We start from the raw sequence: 10,935 nt of genomic DNA on the forward strand, positions 1-10,935 counted from the left end.
TCTCAAAGGGTTATCACTAGCTACTACTCCTTGATACTGGAGAGATGATTTCATCAAGTTGAGAAACCAATCTAGGGTTTATCTCCCCCATTCCCCTTGATGACTAGGGTAAACTCTCCTCTACCTGCCGCTCCGGTGGTCGGTGGCGCGGAGAGGATCCCTCCACTTCGGTTAGTAGTTTAGGCTATGTTTTTTTAGTCGTTGTAGGTGCCGTGCTCGGGCGGACGACGACACTTTTTTTTGAGTTTCTTCCAGTTTTCGATCATCCTCGAGTTCGTCCATCTAAACGTAGTTGACGAAGCTCCAGCATAGATTAATGCTGTCTCATTGGGACGGTGAGGTTAGGGTTTCTCGTCATGTGGCGAGATTTGGTTTCATGTGCTTCAGACCTATTCAAGGTTTCAATGGTTCACGCGCCTCCAGGGCGTTGGTCCTCAGGGGTGTGCACGAAGACTTTCCTGTTGTCATGGACAAGGTCAAAGGGGAGCGGCGACAACGGCGTGTCAGTGGCTCGTGTTGACGACGTAGTGGTCGCTCGGTGGTCTCGGAATATTGACGTAATTTTTTTTTATGTTTGACGTGCTTTGCACTTCCGATGAACTTTAAGAATAGATCTGAATCATTTTCGAGAAAGAAAAAACTTTGGTGGACTTCCCACTACTTTTTTTCTTTTGAGTTGATGAAGGACTTCCCACTACTTATTTTGATGGCTTGCGCCCTCGTTTTTCTCCTTTTCGTGTAGTTGGGCCCGCTGCCTAGTGAAAAAAAAGACACATAAAGAGAGAGAAAGCGCGCGTACGTGGCAATATTTTGGTCAATTAGGTCTCCTTCGCTCCCTCAAGGCCTCAAATCCCTCCGCCTCAAGAAGCCCAAATCCCCCTTCTCTCTCGAAGCATCTCCTATCCAAAGATCCAGATGCGCTCACCACCGTCGTCCGCATCCAAGCCGCCCCGCCGTTTCCCACTGCCGTCCGCATCCAAGCCGCCCCGCCGTGTCCCCTACCAGACTGTCGTGTCCCACCACCTCCCGTCGCCCCACCTCCCCTCCGTCCCGCCGTGTCCCCTGCATCACCACCGCCCGGCCGCCCCACGCCGCACTGCCCTGTCGTGCCCCCTCTTCCTCCCCTCGTATACCCCCAGCATGGTCGTGACGGCCGCGCTGACCATGGCCATGACAGCAAGGATGATGGCGACGCGTGACCCATGGTGACCTTACCCCGGCTGATAGTTTGGATGACCACCGGATCTACCTGACATCGTATCCCCTCCTCTCCAACAGGTCTCTCTCACTCTACGGTTTTACTTTTGTGCCACAGCTCGTGTTTCCATCAAGAATTGCTCATATTACATATTGTCAATGCTTGCTCATTGTAGAGAGATATGTTTCTTTCACTATAAATCTGTGTATTCAGGAGATCAATAGATTACTTGGGGATAATCATGTCAAATTATTTTTGAACCATCAAGTAGTAGTTAGTGTTAATTTGAGTAATTTCTAAATGGTAAAAAAGAGTAAGTCCTGAAATAGATTGACATGAACAGCAAATAGAGAAACTCAATTAGAGTTGTTGAATTTCACATGATTGTGAATGTATCTATGGACACACTGCAAGTAGATTAACCCTCTCTTGTTATTAAAGTACCACTTTGAGTCTATATAACAGATAGTGGCATCTTATTAATGCAGTTAGCAGAGTTGTGATCTTGTTGTATCAGGAATTCAGGAGGTTTGATAAATTGTAATTTCTCTCCAACTAGGCATTCCCCTTTGATCTTAGTGCCATGTAAGTATGCACCATTGTCGCTCAGTGCCTCAATTTCAACAAAATGTAGGAAATTGAACTTTGTACTGAAGAATATGTTGTGCAAACTGACCACTATGCCCATCTAGTATCTACTATTATGTCAATGTGATTTCGATCTCTAGTTGTATACTATGATGATTACGTTTTTGCTTTGTTTGCACAAAGGAAACCATTAGTTTTTCACCCTTTATTTATCATCGAGTTGCCTTCTTTATCTGCAGGAACATGTTCTTACCGGTGGTCAGGTCTGATGGTTGATGCATAATAGCATCTAATTCAGGCTCTTGCATGAAGGAGCTTCTTGAGGTGATGTTATGTAGTTTGAGCTTATGAACGTACTTGCTAGCCTTTGGAACTAACCACTTGGTGTTTCCCTATTCTTTTGCAGATTTTGGCAACTAAAAAAGGAGTGCCTATCAACGAAACCCCCCCATCTCCAGTTCCACCTTCTGCTTGTTCACCATCTCTTCCAGATGTTGGAAACAAGCCAAGAACCACCAGCTTTATGTGCTCAGCAACATATAGATGTAAGTTCTCTACCCAATACCCATGAATTCTTGCGTTGCTGGTGCTTTCTACCAATACCCATGACTGATGGCTGCTGGGCTGCCTGCTGTTCCCAGTCAATTAGCAATTTCAGAATTAAATTAATTGGGCACACAATTAATTTAGTGCAAATCATTATTGTATGTGTCTTTCTAGTTCGTCTAGTGATAATAATCTGGGACCGATTCGGTCTAGCCTAGCACATATATTTCAGGAAAGTAAGTATCACAGACTCAGCGTAGCCTAGCACATATCTTTTAGGAATGTGAGTATCACAGATTCAGTGTAGCCTACCACATATCTTTTAGATCAAGGTTAGGTTTTAGTGTTCTTTACTGGGCTGTGCTCACGACTCACAAAGCAGTATCATGTGTTGTGCAAGCTGCCGAAACACTAGGAGAGGTACATACTCAGCGTACTGCAATATTTAGAGCATTCAGTCATGAATCAAAATCCTTTTTATGGTAGGGATGAATCAAAATCTTAGTCTAATATTATGTCAAACTATCCTAAGCATGGTAATTAACGTTTGTCAATTTCGTTCCTGGTCCAGATGATTTACACAGCACAAAAACATCCATGTACATAGGCAGGTTGTCCCAGCAAGCAAAAATTTCACTACACACCGCTTTTAGTAATTATCACTAAAGCTTTGTTTCGTGCTTTGATATGCGAGTTTGATAGGAGCAGCAATGCTTTGGTGATAAAACTTTTGTTCCGTCAAAACTGAAAATATTAATCTGTCCTGTGAAATGATAATATATATTAATCAATTGTGGGTATTTTGGCAATTCTATGATGTTGTTGTACATAGGCAGGTTGTCCCAGCAAGCAAAAATTTCACTACACACCGCTTTTAGTAATTATCACTAAAGCTTTGTTTCGTGCTTTGATATGCGAGTTTGATAGGAGCAGCAATGCTTTGGTGATAAAACTTTTGTTCCGTCAAAACTGAAAATATTAATCTGTCCTGTGAAATGATAATATATACTCCCTCCGTAAACTAATATAAGAGCGTTTAGAATACTAAAATAGTGATCTAAATGTTCTTATATTAGTTTACAGAGGGAGTATTAATCAATTGTGGGTATTTTGGCAATTCTATGATGTTGTTTATTGTCCTACTTTTTTTCTAAAGGTATAGCGTGATGTATACATGCAGACTTTGTCAAAAAAACGTGCAAGAACATTTTAGTAGAGCTTGGATGTAGATGAGGACATGAGGTAGTGTTTCAAAAGCTTCATCACGGCACAGATATTGATGTACTTCTGAAAATGTACTTGTTTGAATTATATGTATCATATTTTGTTGACTACACTTTCTAGTATCTTCGTACAACAGTTAAATAAATCTACTGGAAATCTATAGTGGACGGTATGCTACAAAAATGGTGAGAAATGAATTTCTTTCTCGGTAAGTAACTTTGTTTTCCAGTGTGCAGCCAGGCTATTGGGTTTGGAGGGTTGATTCAACTTATAGAAGGGGCCGTATGCACCAAAGAGTAGTAGAGATGGAGATGCTCGTGGGGTCTGCGAAGCTATGGAGGCAGGTGAAGGTGTCATATGCATGTTTGCATCTTCTCTTCTCATGAATCTTATATGGAGAAATATAATTCAGGAAACAACTATGTAAGTGGAGCAATATCAGTTTTCACTAAATATGATCCACCAACTATATCAAGGCACTGTAATTTGAACCATTCAAATTATGTTAAATGTGGTAAATAGCCGAATTTTCTTGAAAAACATTGCCGTTATTTTCTAAAACATTGCCGAGCGTGGCAGCGCGCCCCTTTATGTCCTACTATCTAAAATCTTCTTACGAGTACTTTGGTTAGGTACTAGCAAGCATGCGCGTCCACACACGCACGTACAACACAACACACATGCTCTGCTCCTGATTTGTCAATAGTATGCTGATGCTTTGCTTTGATCTGCTCTACCACTCTGAAATTTTTGCAATGGGGGCCACTTACTTTGCATGTGCTTGCTCATGCAGTGACCTGATTGATAGTTGTCTCTCTTCAACTAATGTCCAGATACAACAAGTTAGTCTTGATTTGTACAGGAGCCAAGTAGAATTGTCTGAACTCTTTTTTTGGGTTTTTACTTACCACACATCTGCCACGTGGTGACTGTCAGAACTCTAAATGCAATAGTGCAACAGTTTACTACTATGTGAGATTAAATGGGATTATGTGGGAAGTAGACGCAACAATGTTGATTGTGGGCTGCCTATGAACACCCACATAACAGATGCGTGCAGATGTGGGCATCCTGCTATTAGTCCCGCTTGTAGCTTGAATGTGTATCCCTAACAAAGTGAAGGGTCATGACAATCTTCCTGAACTATGACCATGTGTATCCATTGACCTATTTTTCATGCAAATTCTACTATCATTATATAGGTTGCTTCCAAAGTAGTTTCAAAGACTTCAACATATCCAAACAAGTGGAATGTTGCATATGCTACTATTCGGTGCACTGATCCAGAAACTAGGGCTGGTGATATTGAGTTAGGTACCGACTTTGCATGTGTGTGCATAGATGAAACTATTCTGGATAATGAGGTGTTGGGAAAGTTGAAGTTTCTGATTGGTGATGCTTTTTCTTGAGGATACTTAATCGCCTGGCCTCGAGCTTTTGTAAGTCAAAAGTCTTCACCTAACTATAAGATCCAATTTTCTTTTGCATATTTCAAAATAATATTTGTGTATATTTAATCACATAACTATAAGATCCAATTTTCTTTTGCAGATTAAAAAGAAGGATAATTGAGTTGCAGCTGAATTCTTTGGTTGGATCAAGAAGCAAATAAAATTAGAGAAATGTACTTTGCAATAACCGTAGTTTCTGTTGATAGATGAAAAAAAATGTAATATCATACACGAGATCTTTTTCTTTGTCAGCCTCTTACAGAAATGTAGGGAAAGGCTGCGTACTATAGACCCAAAGTGGTCGGACCCTTCCCTGGACCCTGCGCAAGCGGGAGCTACATGCACCAGGTTGCCCTTTTAGAATTGATGCAAATGCTATGTTGTAATATTATCTGGAGATATGTTCTTTGTAGTCAAATTAATATGAATGATATGTTGCACCAATAATATTGGTATTTGTTTATTGTAATGCATATGTATCCAACACTGTTGTATATTCATCATAAATATCTTGATATTTTTAGTTTGTGTATGTCTCGTGCTTCAGTTTCTCTATCATTTTAATGGTGCCAATCATCAAAATAAAATAATTGACTATTTGAGCAATTGCAACAATTTTATTAAATAAATGTATATTCCATAAAATGGGTGCCTAATTTTTTGGTTAATCATTAAAAATTAAGTACATTAATTATGTTTCCATACTAAAATAGTAGTGTTACTGATGTTGTTACTGTAGTTACAAAATATGTTACTACATAGTTGACAATATAAATTATAGTGCTATGATAATTGGATATTATGTTACAACTTGTGTTACTCTAGGTATGAAAACATGTCACCACCATGTTCTACGTATATGAAAATATGTTACTACTAGTGTTACTATAGTTATAAAAATGTGTTACCAATGCATTGGTAACACATAATATGCATGTTACTATAACATAATAGTAACACAATTTTTAATGTATAGTGACAATTATTATATGTGACAGTGGACACCACCTAGTAACACGGTCTAATGGAACACATTCCAAAATGTGTTACTATGTGACTTAGTAACACTATTTTGGGTCTGTGGTAACATAACATGGTGTTACAAAAGCTCTGTCCTCTTGTAGTGTGAACTGCCTGTGGTTTCATACCTAAACTTCTTTACTCTATGTTGCTGAACTTCTTTTTACTTCTCTGGTGCTGAACATCTAGCCTTTTGTACTGCATGTTGTGATCTAGCTGAACTTCTGTGCTTATATGTGTGATGAACTTCTTGAGTTCCTGATGCTGAACTTCTTTTACTTTCTATTGCTTGTTTTAGATCAAAGATTATGTTCCAAAACAATGAGTGTGAATCTACTGTTGAAGATGTCGCACTATCTTTTTCTGCTCGCGGAATGCTTCGATCTAATGTAGCTGAGATTGCACTGTATTGTCTATGTGCGAAATACCAGGGATCGGATAAAATCATCCTGCCGTATTGGGTTCGTGTAAGTCAACCCTATAGTGATTTCTTTTCTGTTTTGTTCCTTACCATTTTATTTAAAACTTGTTTGTCTCATTTGTATTTTCATATGTTGCTGTTGTCTGCATTATTTTACGACAAGATTTTCAGAGGTCAATTTGATTCCCGTGTGAGGAAGTACTTCTTGGCGACTAGTCCAGATAGCATGGATGCACATGATTCTGTAAGCAATAATCTTGTTCTTTGTCTCTGTATTAGTTTGCACTATGATCCACTCTGTTTATATTGTTTTATTTTTCTTTGTACTGTTTGATATTAATTTTCAGTTTTTCATGATTTGTGTGTTTCTGTTGCTTCAGGTTGTTTTCCCCACTTTTGACCCACCTGACATTCCTACTCACTTGGGTGGTGTTGGTCATTGGGTTTCAATATTTCTTGACCTGAAGAATTCAAGGTTCCAGCTTCTCGATTCCTACTATGGACCAAACGATGACTGTGCGGTACGTCTGTTTCGGCGGATGACTGATAACATCAAGAAGCTTTGGAACGATGCCAACAACGACAGGGAGACACCCTTCAGTCCTCTTTCTATTGACCATTTCCCTTTGGATTGGATTGATGTCCCCCAGCAAACCAACAAGTATGAGCTCCACTTTTCTCTTTATCACTTTTGTTTTAACTGTAGTTGTACATAAGCTGCAACGTCTTTTATTCATTGGCTTTCTTTTTTGTACTAACACTATTCTTCTTTTTGTTTGATGGCAGTATCGACTGCGGATTCTTCATGCTTACGGAAGTTAATTCGTTTCATGAAGGGGTTCTTGCAAACTATTCCCATGATAATATCGCAGATATCAGAAAGACGTGGTTGTACTCAATTGCTTCTTCTAACCTATTTGAAACATACTTCCAAGGTCTGTTTGGCTACTATACATGTAAGCCTTGAAACTTGGACTGCTTACTTGTACTGCATCTTTTATTCTACATGAACTTCATTTTTATCATTTTTATTTTGCTTGTGTATTTTTTTTCAATATTTTTTTTCCATTCATTGCTTACTTGGACAAGAGCATTTCTTCTACTTGAACTTCAAAGATGATACCTTTTTATGCTTTTGTTAGCTATAGTTGAATGTTTTCCAATTCATCAGTTTATGTTGAACTGTGCCTTGGGTTGTGCGTGAACTTCATTTAGTTTTTAAATGCAACACATTTTTTTAGGTCAGCTTGAGTAGTAACCATGTCATATATATTTGTTGGACTGTACATTGTGATGTACCTAAACTTCAATTATATTTAATGGTCTTTTTTCTCTTCCTTTTATTTGACAGTGGACCCGTTGGACTTGACCGATTACCACTACTCATTCCTCGGGTCACAGGAATACCAGCCTAGGGAGGAATCGATGAGTACAACTCTGAGAGAAGATGATAGCTCTTGAACCATTATTCCTTCCAAGTTGGGGAAGCAAGCTGTCAGTATTTGTGCTGCTCCATTTACCCCTTGCTCCAGGAAGGTTGGTGCAGTCGAAGCAGATGTGATTTCGTCGGATGATGATTTTGAGAAGAATGCTTACCCGAAGAATGGTAAATCTGCTGCTGGTACTATTGTTGGGAGAGGTGGGAAGAATGCTATCATCACTAGGAGGAAACCGACAGTTGAGTCTGGCAACATAACTTCCTCAAAGAGAGCATCAAGATTGCCTTTGAAGTGGTGTTCTGCTGTTGCTCCCCTAAATAAATACATTTACCCTCATCTATCTGAGGCCCGGAGGTTGAGACAGTATGTGCTTAGTGAAGATGGTCTGAAGAAGTACTATGATTGAGTTTTCTTCTTCTTATTTTTGTTGCTACTAGAGATGCTACTTTGTTCTGAACTTCTGTTGTTATAGTATCTGAACTTCTATTCATTTCTCCTTGCCTTGGAGTTGCACTTCTCATATTTTCCCCATCCTTTTAAATCTGCAGCACAAGCTACTACATGTTTACCATCCCTGGGAATGTGATTGACATCACATGACGTGTCCTTTATACTCTTTTTGGTGAAGGGCAACAGATGGAAGGAGATGTAATGGATTATCTCATAAACTTGTGAAGTATAAGCCAAAGACCTCTGAGATCCTCTCTTATGCTGACAGGGTTGTACTTAGTCCCTACTTCATACAGATTTTAGTTCTTTGCACCCCTATCTCCCTTTTTTGCTCTAGTTTTGGTGTACTGGCATTTGGGAGGTGTTTTAATTCTGTTTTTGTGAATGCATTACTGCCTGGAGTATGATTTTTTCACTGCAACAGTTCCAAAATTCGATGCAAAAAAATCAACTAAACTCCTCCCAATGTTTGTTCGCAAGGAAGAAGATCTTCTTAACGCAAAGCTGGTTAGGTTTTCATAACTCTTGCTTTTTTAATTTTATGTTCATCCTTTTGCTGAGTTTGTCATGAAGTTTTTGTTCATCTCGGTAGTTTCCATACCTATGCTTTATAGTTTGTGTTCACCATTTCTTTCATTCTTGGCAGGTTTTTTTGATACTATTCAAGCCAATTAACACAATAGCGCACTACAGTGTGTATGTGCTGAATAGATATCATGGGAGCATTGACATCCTCGATTCACTTCCTTACACTAATATGGGAATGTCACGAACAAGTTTCCATGGAGACTGCCAAAATATCGTGAGTGTTTCTTAGCCTGTACCTCCTTTCATATTCTCTTGTTTAACACGAAGTTTATTATGCCTTCTGTTGACAAATTTTTTTATGTCTCTGTTTTGGTAACACTGCTTGAACTGACTATCATTTGTCAGTTGAACTTCTAGTATTGTTTAGCTGGATCTTATGCAAGTGTCGCTTTTATGTAACTGAACTTAACTATTTTGGTTAACATGTTTTTGATTTCATCTTATTTGTCATTTCTGGCAGATCAAGAGATTTGTTGGGTTGCTCGAGGAGGTGTACGGCAAGGCTGCGTACAAAGCGAGCAAGCAGCCTAACAGGGTGAATATTGCAAAGAGGCCGACTTTTATCGATGTTCCAAAGCAAGTGAATAATGATTGTGGTTTCTTCACCGTGAAGTTCTGCTCTACGTATGATGGCGATGAGCTTGTTGAAGACATCGGTGATGTGAAAGTATGTTTTGTCCTTGTTCTTGTATCATCACCCTTTCATTTTTCTTGTGTGTTTTTGCTAAGACGCTCCTGATGTGGTTTTAGTTTTCCTTTACTAAACCATAATTTTGTTTCTTGTTTGCAGGCTGCTGCAGATGACTGGAAGGCCGAGTTCATGAACACTCTAGTCTTTAGCGAGAAGAATGAAATTGTGGGTGCAGAGCTTCCTGCCGAGATCCGGTCATTGAGCCTATGAATTCGAAGCATTAGTTTCAGTGTAGATTTGATTTCGTAAAGATTTAGGTTTGATAATGATTGGAATGATTTCGTAAAGATTTGGTTGTAAGAATGGTTTAGTAATTTTTGTATCTATTGCTGCAGCCTATTACTTAAGATATTGAGGACAAATGTATCTAGTGATAGGATGATTTGGCTTGTGAATGTACTGCATCGTTTTCAGTATCCATGTGTTGTATGTTTTTTCCTCAGCATATGTACTTGAACTTCTCACTGGGCTATGGTTGAACTGCTAGTTTTTTTGTGTTCTTTAATTTTGGGCCCCAACATATGATCTTTGACTTGAACTTCTGCCTGAGATCTCGCTAGGTTGCTGGTTTTAGATGGAGAGGATTTTCTATGTTGTGTAATGTATTGTTATTTTTTAACTCAACCAATATGTAGCCTTTTGCACAAAATCTATATGTGTTTTTTGTGATTTTTCAACTGCGAATGATTTTCAACTATAATATCATGCAAAAATATTCTCATACACTCCTTTACGTTTCTTTATCTTTTGTCGGCATTCTACATGAACTTCTGCATGTATCCAAACAGAACTTCATATCTGAACGTGTTGTCTTAGGTTTACTAACCTTAGTTCATACGGCAATATTTATTTTTTAAGCATATTTTTTCCTACATCGATTTATATACCAAAACTTCTTTTGTAAGCTGACCTGAACTTCAGACTATATATCTTTCCATTTTATTGCTTCTTGCTCTTTTATGGAATACAACACCAGCACCTCCTCTCATAACATACCAGAACTTCTACTGTAAGCTTACTTGAACTTCATAGTGTATATTTCCATGTTATTCCTGCTTGCACTTTTATGGATTACATCACCAACACAACACTTCCTCTCATAATATACCAGGACTTCTGCAGTAATATTACTTGAACTTCACAATGTATATTTTCATTTTTATTACTGCTTGCTCTTTCATGCAATACATCACCAACACCTTCTCTCATAATATATCAGGACTTCTGCAGTAAGCTTACTTGAACTTCTACCGTACAATTTCCTTGAAATTTCAACAATAGAAGTTCAAGTAAGCTTCTCCTAAAATATTGTTTCAAAA

The 10,935-nt window shown here is 38.7% G+C and overlaps 1 protein-coding gene and 1 long non-coding RNA gene across 10 annotated transcripts; both read left to right on the top strand.

Moving 5' to 3' along the window:
* The first annotated feature begins 828 nt into the window (after positions 1-828).
* LOC119316667 lies at positions 829-5,518 on the top strand. 9 transcript variants are annotated; one of them, XR_005153137.1, is made up of 5 exons: positions 829-1,278; positions 1,687-1,783; positions 2,026-2,110; positions 2,193-4,995; positions 5,108-5,518. It is a non-coding gene; the product is annotated as an uncharacterized LOC119316667 (long non-coding RNA). The 9 variants fall into 9 exon arrangements; XR_005153142.1 differs by lacking the exon at positions 1,687-1,783 and having other exon boundaries at positions 2,193-3,979; positions 4,759-4,995; XR_005153139.1 differs by lacking the exon at positions 1,687-1,783 and having other exon boundaries at positions 2,193-3,574; positions 3,786-4,995.
* A 1,316-nt stretch (positions 5,519-6,834) lies between these two features.
* LOC119319596 lies at positions 6,835-9,963 on the top strand. The gene is made up of 7 exons (XM_037594047.1): positions 6,835-7,109; positions 7,235-7,404; positions 7,800-8,250; positions 8,436-8,844; positions 8,984-9,139; positions 9,386-9,592; positions 9,716-9,963. The coding sequence occupies exons 4-7, from the start codon at positions 8,722-8,724 to the stop codon at positions 9,824-9,826; spliced, it is 597 nt and encodes a 198-aa protein (XP_037449944.1). The 5' UTR covers positions 6,835-7,109; positions 7,235-7,404; positions 7,800-8,250; positions 8,436-8,721; the 3' UTR covers positions 9,827-9,963.
* Positions 9,964-10,935: the final 972 nt, after the last annotated feature.

This window comes from Triticum dicoccoides, chromosome 6A (assembly GCF_002162155.2).
Source record: "Triticum dicoccoides isolate Atlit2015 ecotype Zavitan chromosome 6A, WEW_v2.0, whole genome shotgun sequence".
NCBI classification, from domain to species: domain Eukaryota; kingdom Viridiplantae; phylum Streptophyta; class Magnoliopsida; order Poales; family Poaceae; genus Triticum; species Triticum dicoccoides.

Excerpts from the sequence above, each read along its gene's own strand:
- LOC119319596 (XM_037594047.1), top strand. The coding sequence starts at position 8,722 with ATGCATTACTGCCTGGAGTATGATTTTTTCACTGCAACAGTTCCAAAA. Across the intron at positions 8,845-8,983 it reads ATCTTCTTAACGCAAAGCTG|GTTTTTTTGATACTATTCAA; the intron begins GTTAGGTTTTCA and ends CATTCTTGGCAG. Across the intron at positions 9,593-9,715 it reads AAGACATCGGTGATGTGAAA|GCTGCTGCAGATGACTGGAA; the intron begins GTATGTTTTGTC and ends TCTTGTTTGCAG.